This window comes from Rhinoraja longicauda, chromosome 23 (genome assembly GCF_053455715.1).
Source record: "Rhinoraja longicauda isolate Sanriku21f chromosome 23, sRhiLon1.1, whole genome shotgun sequence".
Classification (NCBI taxonomy): Eukaryota; Metazoa; Chordata; class Chondrichthyes; order Rajiformes; family Arhynchobatidae; genus Rhinoraja; species Rhinoraja longicauda.
Window position 1 is genome coordinate 28198948 of NC_135975.1, and position 18948 is coordinate 28217895.

The window sequence follows — 18948 nt, forward strand, 5'->3', positions numbered from 1 at the left end:
TTTACATTTCCCTCCTTATTTGACACTCTTGTCTCCTTTTCTTCTCTGGCCTTTGTCCACCCATCTACCAATCAACCCCCCCCCCCCCCACACCTATTCCTTGCCATATTTTGTCCTGTCTCCACCACTCTTTTCCAGCTTTCTACCCCCCCCCCCCCCCACTACATTGTCTGAGGAAGGGTCCCGACCCAAAATGTCTTCTGTCCATTCCCTCTACAGATGCTGCCTGACCCGCTGAGTTGCTCCAGCACTTTGTTTTTCTGCAGCTCCTCGAGTCAAACAAAAAGCACAGTTTGATGGTCGAAAGTCCAATTACAAAATTTAAGAATTTTATCCTATCTGATCACCAATGCCTATTAAAAAAGCAGAACATGGACTTTATTCATTGGTTTACTTTTACAAAATTACTTGAGAATTGTCATCTTGTACGATGCATTATTAAAGGCATTGTTACTGATGTTGGAAAACCTCATTGAACATTCCATGCTGCAGGAACGCCACTGTAGAATTATTATAAACTGAAACATCCAGTTTGGCCAAATACTTGTTTGCCAGAGATGCAGAGTAGACAATGGCAGAATAGCAGATGCCACGCAAGTGATTGTAATCTAGAAATGGGAAATAGCGTGGTAGAGCCATTGCCTCACAGTGCCAGAGACCCAGTTCAATCTCGAACTTGGGTGCTGTCTGTGGGTGGAGTTTGCACTCTGTGACCGGGTGGGTTTCCTCCCACATCCAAAAGACATGCGGGTCTGTAGGTTAATGGGCTCTGCAAATTGTCCCTAGTGTGCAGGAAGGGGATGCGAAAGCAGGATACCATCAAAGTTGCGTTAACGGGTCATCGATGGTCTGTGTGGACTCAGTGGGCCGAGTCTAAACTAACCTAAAACAAACTGAACTAAATCCTGCTATTTACCCTCCTTCTCCCAAACATAAATTGCACCAATGCATACATTATTTATAAGTTGTGGAACTGAGAATGGACTGCATTACTATACCAACCTGCACTGTGGAGTTGGAGGGAATCTCCCATAGAGCACAAAGTGCTGGAGTAACTCAGCAGGACAGGCAGCATCTGTTGAGGACATGGAGAGGTGACGTTTTGGGTCGGGATCATCCTCCAGTCTGGAGATCTGAAACGTCGCCTTTCCCTGTCCTCCAGGGATGCTGCCAGACCTGCTGCGTTACTCCAGCACTTTGTGCTCTACGGGAGATGCCAGCACCTGCAGTTCCGTGTGTCCGCGTAATCTCACTGTGTTGTCTTTGATCCAGGAGCAGTACATTTTCATTCACCGCTGTGTGCAACTGATGTGGAAAAGGAAAAAGCAACAGTACGTCAGCAGTGACGTGATTTATGAGAACTGTAGACCGTCCCATTCATGAGGCTTGCAGGGTGAGTGAGACATGCTTCTTCTGATATTATAAAAGTTGTTGGTGACAGGAGAGGACGATAAATTGTCTTAACTTGAGATTTCCTTCCGCAGTAACCCATTGCCAATAAACCTTTAGGAAAGGTCAAAAATAGTGTTTAACCATCTCGTGAAGGATGCTCAAAATTACATCAGCATTTGGTTGGGATATTAATAGAAAACTACGGAACTTGTTGCGATTGTGCGTTTAATTTGTACGGCACTGCATGCAAAGCTGGGCACACCATCTTCTGTGACAAGAGCAGATCCTTTTCATTGCACTTTAAATTAGATAGTTCACTCTAAATGAAGAGTTTCTAATGCAATTTTCTTTTGTCATTATAGCAGAAGTCACAGTTAGCTCCACAGGTCCAAGCTTTTATTCCTTACCATCTCAACGTACCTCATCAGCAACTTTCATTGTGTTTCAGATTCACAACCTTAAGAGGACTGTTCTTTTCCTGAGCTTCGATCTGACCAGAGGACGCCTGCTGGCAAGGGAAAGATTGAACATGTCAAAGCAAGTTCTCTGGAACAATGCCTTAAAAAGTACCTGTAGTGTCTTTGGACTGATTCCACCAGTGAAAATTCAGTGTGGGACCAAACTCATTTGGAAAGATTTGAAGTAGGTACAAGTGACATCTTGCATGAAGAAGAAAAGAATGAAGCATATTGCATTTCATTGCTTGTGTTCTGTTAATGCACCAGTTCTTCCCTCAAACTCCATTTCCTGGAATCTTCTAGCCTTTTTTAATGACACAAGCCAAAAAAAAAAAGAAAAACACTTTAAATGATACAAACTCAACTGTGAGGAATTCATGAACATGACGTATAAAGAACATTTGCATTGCAGGTAGAGATGTGAATAGGAGGGTTTGTCGGCCTTGGCAGATCTGATAGATGTTCCTCAATAATGCACCAGGTGTTTAATATTGATGTTGTGTGATGCATTGATGTGTCTGGCAGTTTTTGTTGTGTCGCGGATAAGCAAAATTCATTTGGCAGATTTAATTGCAGAAACGATTAGCTGTAATTTTAGCATGTTGCCAAAAGTTCCTGGCAGAAAAAGAGTGAAACAAAGACTTAATGCACGGAAATATGGGGCTCTGCATTTCTCAGCAGGCAAAGAGAAGAAACCCAATTTAAACACACATAGATGTAATTCCACCCCTTCTCCCCACAAAAGGTACGGCGATGTAGTTTGGCTAGTAATTGCCAGTTCACATACCACCCCGACAAAAAACAAAATCATGGCCAGGAGGCCTGAGCAAAAAACTCACTTCAAGCAACAGCTGAACCACGAGAAGAAACTTAGTTTAGTCTATTGTCACGTGTACCGAGGTACAGTGAAAAGCTTTTGTCGCATGCAAATTGCAACACTTAAGATGGAAGTATTGGCCCGTGAGAGGTTGTGGAGCAGTTGCACATTGCCAGGCCTATTTAAAAAGATATGATTCATAGAATCATTGAAATAAATACAAATTCATCTTATTGGTAAAATCAAACCTATCACAGAACATTAGGTTGATTGAAAAAGATACATCGTGGAAACAGGCCTTTCCACCCACCCTAACCCTCGACCACCCATTCCTAGTTCAATGTCACAGGGAGAGCGTGCAAACTCCACTCAGGATCGAACCTGGATTTCTGGCCCATGTGAGGCAGCAGCTCTACCTGCTGCTCCACTGTTATTACACCATAAATGGTTATCCTTAAACCCATGAGGGCTAGGGTCCAAGAAGATATACAAAATATTATAGAAATCTGAATTGAAAACAAAAAGCTCAGCAGATCAGGCACCTTCTGTGAAATGAGAAATGCATGAAGTGTCTCGTTGACCTATTACACTAAAAAAAAATTAAAGACCAACAGGCCCAGAAAGAATGGTAAATGATTAAACTCCAAACTAATTATCCATAACGTTTTGTTAAATTATTGCTACATAAAGCCTTGCCCACACAGGCTTTAATTTTTGAGTTATTTAAGTTCTCAGTAAAAGGGAATAATTCCTTCACATCTGGTACGTATTGTTGTTGGAGGAGCTGATTATCAAAGTAACAAGTGTCTAAAAATTAGGAAGGCAATCTTACCAGATCAAATGAAACATAATACACTGGGTATAAATGCCGATTCAGAAAAAGGTGCAACACTTGTTCACTCATTAGTCACTTTTGTACGATTGGTAAGAAATCATATTTGTACATGAAATCTCTGTATTAAATTGTTTCCCAATTTTTTGGTGGCTTGCTGTAGTGTAGATTTTCCAGCTTTGAATTGTACCTGTACTTGGAATGCACCAATTGATAAGACAACATCTCTGTGATAATAAATCACTAATTTGCACTGTCCTGTGATATTGTTTTTAAATTTGGGCCACGGCCAATTATAATATCTTCCTTTGATAGACAAAAAATGCAAGAGGAGCATTTTAGTTTGCCTGTGCATTAGTAAAGCAACTTGCATGAAATACAATACCGGCTCACTCCGTGTCATCACCAGCGGCTCCCGCCTCCTCGACCCTCCAGTCTTTAATGTTTCGGATTAATAACTTATCAGCTGAGGAAATAGGCTTGGCCTTATTTCACTGACTAAGCTTAATTTTAAAAATCTTTTCTGAATCAATAATACAAAAGTGTAGTGAGGCTAAAGGAGCAGAGAGGAAGACCATTTAGTAGGCCATTTAGAACTGAGATGAGGAAAAACTTTTTCAGTCAGAGAGTTGTGAATCTGTGGAATTCTCTGCCTCAGAAGGCAGTGGAGGCCAATTCTCTGAATACATTCAAGAGAGAGCTAGATAGAGCTCTTAAGGATAGCGGAGTCAGGGGGTATGAGGAGAAGGCAGGAACGGGGTACTGATTGAGAATGATCAGCCACGATCACATTGAATGGCGGTGCTGGCTTGAAGGGCCGAATGGCCTCCTCCTGCACCTATTGTCTATTGAAGGAGAAATCTTCAAAAATAAGTGTTTAAAGTGCCCCTGTGGGAGATAAATGATAAAAAGTGAATGAAAGCTAACAAATGTAGCAGTAAATACCATTTATTGCAGAATTATAGCTTAATTATATGGAAAAGGCACCATGAAACTATACAAATACAATATCAAATCCTTCTAAATGGATTCAAGTTCTCAAATGTACAACATTCTCAGTTCGGCGTGTTTTCATAAAATTACAGCAAGATAACAAAATTTAAAAGTTCAAACTGTGAAACAGACAACTTGCATGTGAAATCTTTTAGTGTCTACTTGTAACATCATTCCATAGATTTGTGGGGTGGGTGTTGTTAGCTGTACACTTTTGCTCTAAGAGGTTTCACACCAAGTACAGTAGCAACGTAGCTCAGTGCTTGTTTATTTAACATACCTTTCCGGTCAAACTTTTAGATCACAACCGTGTATTGAATAAGATAAAGAAACAGCTTCATTAAATCAGTGATTTCTTTTACATTGACATTGTGGTGTTTCTACATTCAATGCCAATTACACAAAACCCATTTTAGTGCCTCATTACCAAAATTAATAATCTTCTGAATTTATATCCTGTAGACAATACTGACTCAAACAATCAAACCTAATCCCTTTTATCATTCTACGACAGAACATTACATACCTCATTCACGGCATTAAATCTCATTTTAATAATCCGAGCAGAATATTAAATTATATTTAAAGAATGCAATCAGCACTATGATTGCAAAAGATCCACTGAATTTTAAGAGCAGCACGTTTTTACATAATTCTGTACTACACCACTGTGGTAAACGTTTGTCCTCCGGGAAAGGGGTGGTGTTCCTCCAATTTGTGCTTTCTGTGCATATTTTCCAAAAAGTCAGAAGATATCTCAGTGACTTCCTAAAATGGAAAGAGGTGTCATAGTTACGACGTTTCATGAATGGCTGTTGCCTTCATCAAAGGATTCCACTCCTGAGTCTCCGCCGGTGACGCTGAGTTTCTCCTGCCTGCGCTTCATGATCTCCTCCAATTCCGATTTCCCGCGTTTGTCCTGAAAACACATCACGCACAAGGCTTAGGATTTTGCATGCAATGGTGAGGGAGGAAGAAAGCAGAATCTCGAAATTTTCAGCTCCCAACTGCACTGAAGTCATCACCGTTCACAGAACACAAAGTGCTGGAGTAACTCAGTGGGTCAGGCAGCATCTCCGGAGAGAAGGAATGGGTGATGTTTTGGGTCGAGACCCGTCTTCAGGCTTCCTTCATACACATAATGGCTGATAATGTTTTGAGTTTCAGAAACGTTTAAAATACCAAATAGTGAGTACCCAAAGAAACATTTGTCAAAGATTTAATTCAAATAGTAATGATTTGAGATTATAGACATCATCTTCAAAGTTTAATGAAATGCCTCAGAAAAACATTACCTCCAAAGCAGCCTTCTGTACTGTCACCTGACTGTACACTCGAACTCCCTCTTCAGGACAAACGGTCTTTAACTCGTCCTTATTGAGAGAGAAGAGCTGTGCTCCCGAGAGCACGCCCAAACTGTTCACAGTGCTGGAACACAAAAAGGTCATGACTATAGCTCAGTAGTAATGCTTTATATATTTACTTCAACTTTACCTCAACTTTCACCTACTGAACACTGATATCCCAAGTCTAACAAAAAAGGCAGAAGAAATGTTTTGAAATGCCACAGACAAGAGAATAAATGTGAGAAAACGGTAGAACCGGTGATTTTGTTTGTGGACAAAAAGGTGCCACAGAGTCATACAGCACGGAAACAGGTCCTTCGGTCCAACTTATCCATGCCGACCAAGATACCCCATCTAAGCTAGCCCCAGTTGCCTGCGTTTGGCCCACCTCCTCTAAAACCTTTCCTATGCATGTATCTTTTAAATGTTGAAATGTTGTTATAGTACTGGATCAACCTTCTCCTCTGGCAGCTCATCCCCTCTACCCACCACCATCTGCACATAAAAGTTGCCCCTCAGCTTCTATTAAACCTTGCCCCTTCCACCTCAAACCTAAACCCTTGCTGTAAATTGTTGCTGCTTGCTGTTAGTGTCTATGGCAGATTGCTTTTAATCTTTCATTAATATATTTTCAGTTTGATGATCTTCTCTCCATATGGTGATCCATCTACGACTCTATATGTTAGTCCCAATGTTACTTCTGTTTTTCATAACGTTGAACACATTAATTAAACAATGCCTTTTACTTTGTTCACCATCCGCAAACAGCGATCAGCAGGCCGGGTGACATCCTATCCTGACTACTGTTGCTGCCCTTATGCAGCCTCTTCTCACAAAGGGCCTGTGCCCGTGCTGTTCTGTTCAATGTAGGAAGGAACTGCAGATGCTGGTTTATACTGAAGATAGACGCAAATTGCTGGAGTAGCGCAGTGGAACATGCAGAGATGCTGCCTGGTTACTCCAGCATTTTGTGTCTGTTCTGTTCTATGTTCTATGAATTGAGTTAATGTAACATAATAGGTTACATTACATTGGCCTGTCACTGTAGCAAATGGTCTGCACTGGCCATGTATTTAGTTGTTTTAAAACTGCTGTCTGCACTGTTTTGTAATGTCATGATGAATCAAATGTTTAATTTTTAGCAGCTTTTGTATCCAAATATTTACAAATGCCAGTGTTAGCATTTTGTCCCTCCTTCATGTTTGACCGCGATATTGAACATGGAACAGATTAGTGTAGGAACAGGCCCTTCGGCCCACAATGTCCGTACTGAACATGTACTCACACAGCATTAAAGCCCTTGGAGCGTAACCATTCTGCCACCTCGTCTGGGGTGGAATCATAGCAAATGCCTGCCATGGTGCTGTTGCTGCGTACCACCTGGAACTTCTTCTGTGCCGCGCCGCGCCCAATAGTGAGCCGCTGTGCCAGCTCATCCTGCACCTCCTCCATGTGCGACTTCCTGCCTGCAAAGCAGTCGAGAGAAAACACCAGGTGGAAACAAGCACCTGCAGATGCTGGATTACAAATAGGACTCCGATTTCACTCCGGTCCATGCTGTTCATAAATGATAGCAGCAGAATTAGGCCATTCAGCCCATCAAGTCTACTCCGCCATTCAATTATGGCTGATCTATCTCTCCCTCTCAACCCCATTCTTCTGCCTTCACCCCATAACCGCCGACACCTGTACTAATCAAGAATCTATCTATCTCTGCCTTAAAATTATCCATTGATAGCCTCCACAGCACTTCTGTGCCAATGAATTCCACAAATTTAACAACCCTCTGACTAAAGAAATTCCTCCTCATCTCCTTCCTAAAGGAATGTCCTTTAATTCTGAGGCAATGACCGGTCCAAGGCTCTCCCACTAGTGGAAACATCCTCTCAACAACCTTTCACTATTCGGTAAGTTTCAATCAGATCTCCCCTCATTCTTCTAAACTCCAGTGAGTGAAGGCCCAGCACGATCAAATGTTGTGGTCAAATCCTGTTGCAATCACCAGGTAGAATAAATGCTGGAGATGCAAGGAACCACAGGTGTGGGTTTACAAAATAAAAGACAGAGTGCTGGAGTAACTCAGCGGGTCAGCAGCATCTCTGGAGAACATGGATAGGTATGTTTCAGATCAGGACACTTCTTTAGATCCCTCCATGCTTTCAAGCTTTTGTATCTTCTATCTGATGAGAGAGTGGAGAAGTGGGAATGGTTGGGGTAAGAAAGTTTCATGACATGGTTGTTGCTTTTGCCAGGCAGCGTGAAGTGTAGATGGAATCAATGGCGGGGAGTCTGCTTTGTATGATGGACTGGGCTACATTCACAACTCTGCAATTGCTTACGGCTTTAGACAAAGCTGTTGCCAAACCAAGCTGTGACACTTTCTACGGTGCATCATCCAACCTACAACAATTGTTCAGGAATCTATGGAATTTTGAAAGATGATAACATAAAGACATAAAAAATAGGTGCAGGTGTAGGCCATTCAGCCCTTCGAGCCAGCACTGCCATTCAATATGATCATGGCTGATAATCCAAAACCCCGTTCCTGCTTTCTCCCCATATTCCTTGATTCCATTAGCCCTAAGAGTTATATCTAACTCTCTCTTGAATACATAACCATTTCTCCATAGTCATCTCCTATAGTTTTCCCGAGGTGCTGCGGCCACACTGCCAACCCGGAAGATCTGAATGCTTGGAGGTCGGCATAGTCTCGTCGGTCGGCTGGGCCAGTCCGAAGGCTCAGCGGACAGTGGAACCAGGAGAGAGCTGGAGACATTGGACACGAGGAGTAAGGGCTGGTAGTAGGGTGAACTGGGGTAATGCCTCCAGCGCCTTCAAGATCGGCTGCAGGAGGCACCCCCGGGATACAAAAATGGCCGGACAACAAGAGGGACATTGGTCTGTGGGAACTGCTCCAGTTCATCGAGCGCTCGGGCCGATCGGACTTTGGACATGGCGCCAAAACATGGCAGCGCCAGCATGTGTAATGTATACAAAAAGAATTTCACTGTACAGTTGCACATATGACAAATAAAGCTCCATTGAACCAGTCAGCCGGCCCCTACAAGATCCACGGGGACAGGTCAACAGGCCCTGAGGGTTTATCGCTTTTCAATCCAGTTAAGTTCTCCAATATTAATTATTTGAACGCCTTCTTCTCAGATAGACCTGCAATTATCTATTCTTTCCAGGAAGGTTTCCATCTTTTCTCACACAAAGACAGCCACAAATGCTGTTCGTCATTTCCTTATTCCACAGTACAATTCCGTCTCTCAGTCAGCAAGGACCCAACTTTAGCTTGAGCCTTTTATTTTTGCACATCTATAGAACCATTAAACTTTATTTAAAGTCTTTGCACTAATTTATCCCCATTTTTTATTTTCCCTTTCCTTGTTAATGCCGTAGTTCTATTTTTTTCTTGCTGGATAACTATCAGAAAAGAAAGAATTTGCAGGGGAGAGGATGGTGAAGTGATCGTAGATGGATTTATACTTCCATAGAACCAGTGCACACTCAATGGGCCGAATGCTGTCCTTTGCTGGATTAAAATTGTAAATATTGCAGCGGAACTTTACCATGTTTCCTTCAACTTACGGTTCAGTGGTGTATGCCCATCTCTCTGAGCATCCCTCTGCGTGCCAGTACTTTCAATAGAGCTGCAGCTATTCTGCCGACTGATATTCTTGGAAGATCCTTTCACCATACCAGAAAACGGGGATGTAGATGCAGCAATATATGCAGGTGGGGGTGAAGGAGCAGGGGGTATTGCGACTGCAGCCCTTGCGATGTAATCCAACTTTTGTCTCTGTAAATGACAAGAGCATCTCTGAATCAAATGTTTTCCTTCCCAAACCAAAGAGATACGGCAAATACCTACAAATTGAAGGGCCCCAATGAACAATACCTTGAATTATTGGCCTATTAATAATCTGTTAAACACAAAAAAACATATATTGGAGGATAAACACACTGAAAAGAAACTATTGGAAGAGCTCAGTGGATGAGGCAGCATCTGTGAAGGCAAAGGGAGAATCGACGTTTCAGGTCAAGACCATGCATCAGTAAAGAGATGAGGAGGAGTATACTTTCAAGATCCAAAATACTTAAACACCGAGACACCCCAAATTCGTGGGCTGACTGCAGCAGGCTTGAACAAAGGCAAGTGTTCTCAAAATCAATTCAGGGCAAAACAACACAACCCAGTTCAAATTTCCACCTAAAGCTTGACTCCACACGTTTAATTTAAATTTAGTTTATTGTCACGTTTACCGAGATACACTGAAACGCTTTTGTTGTGTGCTAACCAGTCAGTGGAAAGATAATACTTGATTACAATCAGCCATCCACAATGTAGATACATTAGAAAGGGGATGATGTAAATGCACAGTGTAATTAGCAGGACAAAACAGTTCTGCAAACCTCTTTATTCCTTGGAGCACAGGAGCCTGAGGGGTGATCTTATAGAAGTGTATCAAATCATGAGAGGAATAGATAGGATGAATCCATAGAGTCTTTTACCTAGAAGCAGGGGAATCAACAACAAGAGGACATAGGTTTAAGGTGAGAGTGGAAAGATTTAACAGGAACCTGAGGGGCAAAGTTTTCACACAGAGTGGTGGATATATGGAACGAGCTGCCAGATGAGATAGTTGAGGCAGGTACAGCAACAACGTTTAAAAGATATTTAGGCAGGTACATGGATAGGAAAGACTTAGAGGTATATAGGCCAAATCCGGGCAGGTGGGACTAACGTAAATGGGGCACCTTGGTCAGCATGGGGAGGTTAGGCCAAAGGGCCTGTTTCCATGTTGTATGACACTATGAGTTAATGAACACATAAGTTAGACATTAGCTGAAGGTAAGATAAAAATGTTGACCACTGGCATAAAGCATTATCATTTGTATTTAATTCGAAAATAAAATTATATTTGCAAACATTTTCATAGATACTTCAACAGATTTTAGGTAGACCCACAAGAATCTCATTCCTGGATGAAGAAGGCACACACTGAATATACAAATTACCTCAGATAGTTCTCCAAGCAATTGCTGTCAGGAAGTGAGTGTTGCGAATGAGAACCAAAACAAAATGAAAATATGAAATGAGGATAAATGCATAAGCTTAGTTAATAACAAATCCCTCCTGTTCATTACCAGAAATGGAGGGGAAACTTCAAATGAGCACTCCAAATATAGACACAAAGTGCTGGAGGAATCCAGCGGGTCAGGTAGCATCTGTGGAGAAAAGGAACAGATGTGATGTTTTGGATTGGAAACATCACTTGTTCCTTTTCTCCAGAGATGCTGCCTGACCTGCTGAGTTGCTCCAACACTTTGTGTCTATCTTCGGGTATAAACCAGCTTGTGCAGTTCCTTCCTACATAAATAAATATTCCATCCTGCTGAGCTAACATTAGGACTCATGATTAGGACTTACATGCGGAAATGTATGTTAGCATTGTGGAAAGAAATTACACATTTGAAAACAGGCTACTTCCAGGTTTCAACGTGCAGTTAAAAACAATATTTAATATAGTCAGGATTAAAATCTTTGACTGGTCTTATGGTTCCAAAACATAGCTCATTGCCAGCCATGGTCCAATCCCCAGCCCCAGAGCAAGTCCAGCCTTGGAGGGAGTGATGCATAGGGTTACTACCCAAGTGCGCTGAGATCTGGTCACCCACTGCAGGAAGGATGTCCTTAAGTGGAAACGTCAAAGACTACAGGGCATAGCTTTAGGGGACAGCTTAAAGGAGATGCGCAGGGCAAGATCTGTTCATACAGAGGATGGTGGATGCCTGGAATACACTGCCAAAGAGTGGTGGTGGAGGCAGACAAGATGGTGGCATTTATTACAGACATGTGGATATATAGGGCTAGGAGGGATATAGATCACGCGCAGGCAGAGGAGATTCGTTTAGCTTGGCATCTTGCTCGGCACGGACATTGTGGCTGAAGGACCTGTTTTTGTGCTGCACCCTTCTGTGTTCTATGTTGAATGCATCAGGCTTGAACAACAGCTAAACATTCAGGGCAAAAAAACACATGCCAGTTCAGATTGGCACCCAAAACCAGACTCCACATCATGCGTTTGGCTTCACTCAACACCACAAAACTACATTCAACCACTGCAGACATAAAATGCATTTTTAAAAAATTATTCACCAATGGGTTGTGGGTATAGCTGGAAAAGTCATCATTTGTAGACCATTCTTATTTGCTCATGAGAGGTGCTACCTCATGTGGCGTTTCGGGTCAGGATCCTTTATCAGTCTGAAGAAGGGTCCCGACCAGAAATATCACATATCCACTTTCTCCTCAGATGCTGCCTGACCTGCTGAGTTACTCCAGCACTTTTTGTTTTGCTGTGAAGCAGCATCTGCAGTTACTTGTATCAACATAGAACAGTACAGCACTGGAACTGGCCCTTCGGCTCACAATGTAGCAGAGTACTAAGCTGTTGACTTGATCTGGAAAAAAATGAACCAAATCAGATTGGACATTCCATTTCTCATTTGTTAAATGAATAGAACTAGGTAGCAAGGTACTGTGTTATCGCTAAGTAAAGAATGGCATTTCCAAGCAAAACACAAAGTGCAGGAGGAACTCAGAGGCTCAGGCACCATGTGCGGAGGGAAGTGGATGAACAACATTTTGGGTTGCCCTTTCCAATATTGAACACGCTTCAAGGGAATTGTAGAGAAGACAATGCATTTCAATTATATACCGTTTTCTCTGTGACGTCCGAGGTTGAGAGGAGACATGATAGAAGTAAGGTAGACTGTCAGTACCTTTTTCCCCTGGGTGGAAATGTCCAACACCAGAGGGCAGAGCTATAAGGTGAGAGGGGGAAAGTTTAATGGAGAAGTGCGGGGCAGGTTTCTTTTCACACAGAGAGTTGTGGGATCCTGGAATGCACTACCAGGGGTGGGGGTAGAGGCAGATACAATAGTGGCGTGTATGAGGCTTTTGGATAGCCACATGGAAGTCCGGGGAATAGAGGGATGTGGATCACGTGCAGGCAGATGAAATCAGTTTAACTTTAGTTTATCATGTCCAGCACAAACATTGTTCCTTTGCTGTACTGTTTTATGTTCTAACTCAATCTTCCTGCTGCCAACGAGATGTTCGGGCATCTCCTCAGCAAGATCTGACTCAGCTCAACAGTTTGCAGAAATATCACAGATGTTAAGAAATTTTTTTGAAAATTAATCATTAAAAAAAATACTATTTGTCAAAATCAGTAGGAATACAGAATCAGAGATGAGATTTACACTGCGGATTGAGGTGTCTTTACTGCTTTGACTCTATATTTAAAATTCAAGATCCACTGTCCAACTGAATTGCACAGTACATATTAAATCAATTGTTGTCACACATTATTAATGACCATGTTAGAGTGTTTCTACACTTGTAATCAAAAAACAGTGGTTGGTCTATTTTGGTTGAGCATTGATTTTAATTAGTGGCAATGCTGCCAACAAATCTGGAGTCCACCTTAAAAGTCTTTTGGATAGGCGCATGGATATGCAGGGGATGGAGGAATAAGGAGATCAGTTTATCTTGGCATTTTGTCTGGCACGAACATTTTGGGCCGAAGGGCCTGTTCCTGTGCTGCACTGTTCCATGCTCGATGTTGAGTGCATCAGACTTGAACAATGGCCAAAGTACAGTCAGCCTTGTACCTGATTGCAATTCTTCACAGCACATTCTATGAACAGCTGCAGGGATTTTTTTTTTCAAAACAAATTGAATTTAAACCAGGAAAGGTGGCCCATGCACGTGGGAATTCTTCCCACAAGAACAAAAACCGTTGAAAAAAATCATCGTTGTACCAGATGTATCATGCTAAATGTAAATTTAAATATTCAAACAAAACCTGATTTCATTGACTGGTATTGAATACAACTTCAGCGCAACACGGTCTGAAACCAGAACGACCCCAGCACACTACACGCATACAAAGGAATCTAAAACAGGTGCAGCCTTTTCTATTAGACTTCCAGCAACCTTGGCCTGGTTTCATTTTGTAGCAGGTATTTAATATTCCTCCTCCCTTCCCAACTTAAAATCTAGTCTTGCATTATTTATTTAAAATATCCATTTTTGGACTCAAGCTGATACAATCAATCCAATCACAATTTGATCAGATCCCTTGGTGTTATAACTGTAAACCTTCTCTTGCATCTCCAATGAGACCCCATGCCCAGGAATCAATCATGGGTTAAATTGGATAAACCAAGATGTCAGATGCAAAAGACCAAACAGTCTCAACACTGCTTGCACAGCACAGTTGAAGACTGACATTCTGGACTAGTTTTAATTATATTTTAATTCGTTAAAATTAACTGAAAGAGGGTATTAATCCAAACTGCAAACATTAGGCAGGCCTGAGGTTGCAGCTAAGTATAACTTGAGAAGCTTCTAAAGAATGCTTTTAGCTTGAGGGAGAGTAAACGACTGGAAATAAATCACAATTTAGGCTGGGGGGGGAAATCACTCTCAGGGCAAACCATGGCCCTACCTTGAACAATTCAAATTCCTTCTTTGGCATCAACAGCTGCCGAGACAGTAGATAAAAATGCAATTAACTTGATTACTTGTATTACTGTGATTATAAATCTTTACACAAACATGACAGCACTTACCTGAATGGTTTGATTGTAAAGACCTTCATGCACCCCTTCACCTGTTGCACAAGGGTTCATTAGCAGATCCAGAATGTTATTTGGCACATACCCAGACATTCCACTTTGATTTTTCACCTTCCACCATTGTTTCCTGTCATCAACAATCTGCAACAAGGTGGTATCAACACATCAATACATTTCTCAAAACCTCCAGCAGGATACCACCAACTTTCAAGCATGCTCAATTCAATGTTTAAAGTATTAAATCTGTCTATCATTAAATTGCACACATGATAGACGTAATTTGAAAATTTATTCAATTTCTTACACAAGCAAGACAGCTTAAGGGTGGCACAGCGGTAGAGTTGCTGCCTTACTGAGCCAGAGACCCGGGTTCGATCCTGATTATGGGTGCTGTCAGGACGGAGTTTGTACGTTCTCCCCGTGACCTGCGTGGGTTTTGTCCGGGATCTCTGGTTTTCCCCCCACACGCCAAAGACGAACAGGTTTGTAGGCTAATTGGCTTGGTAAAATTGTAAATTGTCCCTAGTGTGAGCAGAATTGTATTAGTGTACGTGGATCGATGGTCTGTGCGGACTCGGTGAGCCAAAGGGACTGTTTCCGTGCCGTTTCTCTAAACTGAAAAGAACTAAGCTCAACACAGCTTGAGATAAAAGTATTGACAACAATTCAAGAGGAAGGGGATCAAAGAGAATTCATTGATTCATTCCTTTAAGTCTTGGATTCTCCTTTGTACTGCATGAAAATGCAAACGTTGTTGCAATATAACAACTTTAATCATTCAGTTTGATTGATTGATTGATTGAAAGATACAGCATGTCCGTCGACCATCGACCATCACAGTAATTCTGTTATCCCACTTTCACATCCACTCCCCATACACGAGAGGACAATTAACCGACAAACCTGCATGCCTTTGGGATGTGGGAGGAAACCGGAACACCCAGAGGAAACCCACGCCGTCACAGGGAGAACGTGCAAGCTCCACGCAGACGGTACCCGAGGGCAGGATTGAACCCGGGTCTCCGGCGCTGGTGAAACAGCAGCTTTACTCACTGCGCCACCGTGCTGCCCAATTCTGATGGTTCTCACAACCTGAGATCAAAGTTAATGGAAATATTAACAAGGTGTGTAGAACTGGACTCACCTCCAGTATGTCATCTTTCATAACAGAAAGCTCATTGCTGTTTCTTGCCACAAAATCATATTTGGATTTGGCAAATCTCCTAGATTCCATGTTTACATGAGTTTCAGAATTTCTTTTAAAATAAAAGAAAGAAATATCATCCAAATTAGAAAACACAAATCATATTTCAACATAAATGCAACTATGAGATATGGCACATTTTATTCACAACCACTTCAAATTGCCACAGATTAAGCATTTTTTAACGTGTACTGAACCAATGTGCAGTCTAATCCAATCAATGTTGAATATTTTCATTTGGAAAATATTTGCAACATTCGGGCTCAATTCAAACAAACTTTCAAAATTACAAAAGCTATGTCAATGTAAAACATTTCAAAATTCTGAATATTACACGTAATTTGTGTTTTTATCAATCCTTTCCAAAGCTGCCATCTCCCACCAACAACTAAAGTTCATACAAATGAAAAGATTTCCTCCAGTGAAATACTTAAGTCTGAAGCCATTCCCCATCGCCAGCTACAATCCCTGCCGTGGTCAAAACCCTTTGTTTGTCTGAAACGTGAAGGTAATAAACTTCATGTCATACCTGACCCCAAGTTTTAGACCTCATTTGTATATCTTCACTAAGATTGTCTATTTCAGTCTCTGTCTCATCTCATTAATGGTAGAAATCATCCATGTATTTTTTTAAATCTCTAAACTCAAGGTTTCCAGCATAACTCTAACTAGCTTTTCTTCTTCAAAACCTTGTAAAATTAAGGGTAGGCCAAACTCCGCTGGCCAAGCCTCAACACATTCCAAGCTCCCTGTGCTCCCATTGACACCAGGTTACATTTAAAACAATCCATTTTAAAGTTCTTGTCCATATTTGCAACCACAATCTGGTTAATGAATTAATCTCTCCCCACCACCTCCTCTTTTCAAGTTTGTTGGATATCTGGTCTTGGACATGTACGTGGATAGGAGGGGTTTAGAGGGATATGGGGCAAACATAGGCAAGTGGGACTATCTTAGATGGGGCAGATTGGATGGCATGGAAGAGTTGGAGCCAAGGCTCTATCTATGTCTATCATGTTCAGCACAGAAATTAAGGGTTAAAGGGCATGTTCCTGTGTTACATTTTTCCATGGTCTGTGTCTTAAGCATCTCCTAAATTGACCACCATAACACTGAGGGTTGGTAGGACTTTAAGAAATCGAATTCTTTCCATTTTCCTCTCAGACTCCCCGCTCTCCTTTACACACAACATTTGGTCATTTGCCCCAATATCTCTTTTTGTTTTGGCACCATTTTTGTTTGCCAACTCCATAAAACTGTTGTTTAACTTGGTAGATGTTGAGCAATAAATTGGACAGACAATACCCATTGTGTACACAATGCTATCATGTTTCTCATCATTGCCTCCATCTCATCCAAATAATCCCCTGGCTTCTGAACGGATTAACTTCTGATTTACAGTGTTAATCATCACAGCTGCAGCATGTTCATGGATAACAACCCCTACTGCTGGACTGTGGGTGACCTTTCATTTCATTGAACATCTTGTATGTGTATGTGACAAATAAACTTGAATAAACTTGAATAAACATTATTGAGCAAAGGCTTACAACTGCACAAATGCCAAACACTGCGTTGAATTAGATTTAACTATTTGGTTTAGTTTAGTTCAGTTTAGTTTAGAGATACAGCGCGGTAACAGGCCTTTTGTCCCACCGAGTCCACGCCAACTAGCGATCCCCGCACACTAACACTATCTTACACACACTAGGGACAATTTACAATTATATCAAGCCAATTAGCCTACAAACCTGCATGTCTTTGGAGTGTGGGAGGAAACCGGAGATCCCAGAGAAAACCTACACAGGTCGCAGGGCAAACATACAAACTCCGTACAGACAGCACCCGAAGTCATAATCAAACCTGGTTCTCTGGCACTCTGAGGCAGCAACTCTACCACTGTGCCGCCCTATTGGGTTTATTTGTAATAGAACTTTGCTGAATTATTAAGCCATTTCACAACTCAAAAGATGACTGAAGTTTCAGTGCTTTCTTACACATCTACCTTAAGAATAAAAATGGACAAGCCAAATACCTTTAAAAACAAAACAATACTTTAAAAAAAAAGTATAATGGCACATAGTCTCTTGCCCAGAGTAGGTGAATCGAGGAGCAGGGGACATGGGTTCAAGGTGAAGGGGAAAAGATTTAATATGAATCTGAGGAGTAACTTTTTTAACTTTTTGGTGGGGGTATGGAACAAGCTGTTAGGTAGTTGAGGCAGGGACTATCCCAATGTTTAAGAAACGGTTTAGACAGGTACTTGGATAGGACAGATTTGGAGGGATATGTGCCAAACGCAGGCAGGTGGGACTAGTGTAGCTGGAACATGTTGGTGGGCTGAAGGGCCTGTTTCCGCGCTGTATGACTCTATGGCATAGGAAGTGTTGATTATGCTGCAGGCATACAAATCAGATTCATTCACAGAAGATCGTGCAGCACGTCTAATCACAATCGAGAACATTCAACAGTGCTGACACTAAACTGAAACTTGGAACTAAAGAGTTAATATTTTTAACATCCAATGGAGGAACACAAAAAAATGCCAAACCATGTGAGAGTTACAACAGAAATTCAATGCTTAGCGTTGATGTTTAGTAGGGCAGATTATTTGCTTGCATTCCTGTTATCAAAAAACAAACGCAATATTTAAATTAAATGTAAGTTTTTTTTAGCCGGATGTGCAACTGCTACAGTACCATGGAAAGTGGTTTTGACTTTGTCTGAAATGCATATGGAATCAACATACATCAGGAAGCTTTGAAGCAGCGTCACAGAAGAGCAGTTTAGGTTAGAAAATAAAACAATGGAAAGTGAAAGGTGCGAGAGAAATAAAAGGAAGCTGTAATTTTAAAGCTTCCCAGAGGATGGGAAAATATATATAATTGTTGCTAGTTCTGACACTGGCAACAAAAGCTCCATATCAAACAGTGATCGCAGCCGCATGCCTGGCAGTTAGTACGATAATTACATGCCCCAAATTCACCGTGCACTTTAAATTATTTTTTATAGACTTACAGCGCGGAAACAGGCCCTTCGGCCCACCGAGTCCGCGCCGCCCAGCGATCCCCGCACATTAACACTATCCTACACACACTAGGGATGATTTTTTTAAAACATTTACCCAGTCAATTAACCTACAAACCTGTACGTCTTTGGAGTGTGGGAGGAAACCAAAGATCTCGGAGAAAACCCACGAGGGTGACGGGGAGAACGTACAAACTCCGTACAGACGGCCCCCGTAGTCAGGA

The 18948-nt window shown here is 41.7% G+C and overlaps 2 protein-coding genes across 11 annotated transcripts in view; one reads left to right on the forward strand and one right to left on the reverse strand.

Annotated features, from left to right (window-relative positions):
- The window catches only part of ptpro (protein tyrosine phosphatase receptor type O), a gene marked incomplete at its 5' end in the record, with an annotated part of 77537 nt that extends 73575 nt beyond the window's left edge, over positions 1–3962 (forward strand). The window contains 2 exons of the mRNA XM_078420077.1: positions 1273–1393; positions 1841–3962. Of these exons, the coding sequence (XP_078276203.1) occupies positions 1273–1383 (111 nt within the window). The remainder of the gene's footprint in view (positions 1–1272; positions 1394–1840) is intronic.
- Positions 3963–4371: 409 nt separating this feature from the next.
- eps8a (EGFR pathway substrate 8a, signaling adaptor) overlaps positions 4372–18948 on the reverse strand; it is a 140976-nt gene continuing 126399 nt past the window's right edge. For 9 of the 10 annotated variants that reach the window (XM_078419927.1, XM_078419934.1, XM_078419935.1 and 6 more), the window contains 6 exons: positions 15638–15749; positions 14488–14634; positions 9433–9643; positions 7124–7304; positions 5788–5920; positions 4373–5411 (listed from right to left, as the gene is read on the reverse strand). In XM_078419927.1, coding sequence (XP_078276053.1) covers positions 5295–5411; positions 5788–5920; positions 7124–7304; positions 9433–9643; positions 14488–14634; positions 15638–15749 — 901 coding nt within the window. In that variant the 3' untranslated portion in view covers positions 4373–5294. Of the gene's footprint in view, positions 5412–5787; positions 5921–7123; positions 7305–9432; positions 9644–14487; positions 14635–15637; positions 15750–18948 lie in introns of all 10 variants that reach the window. The other variant, XM_078419936.1, reaches the window with a different exon arrangement.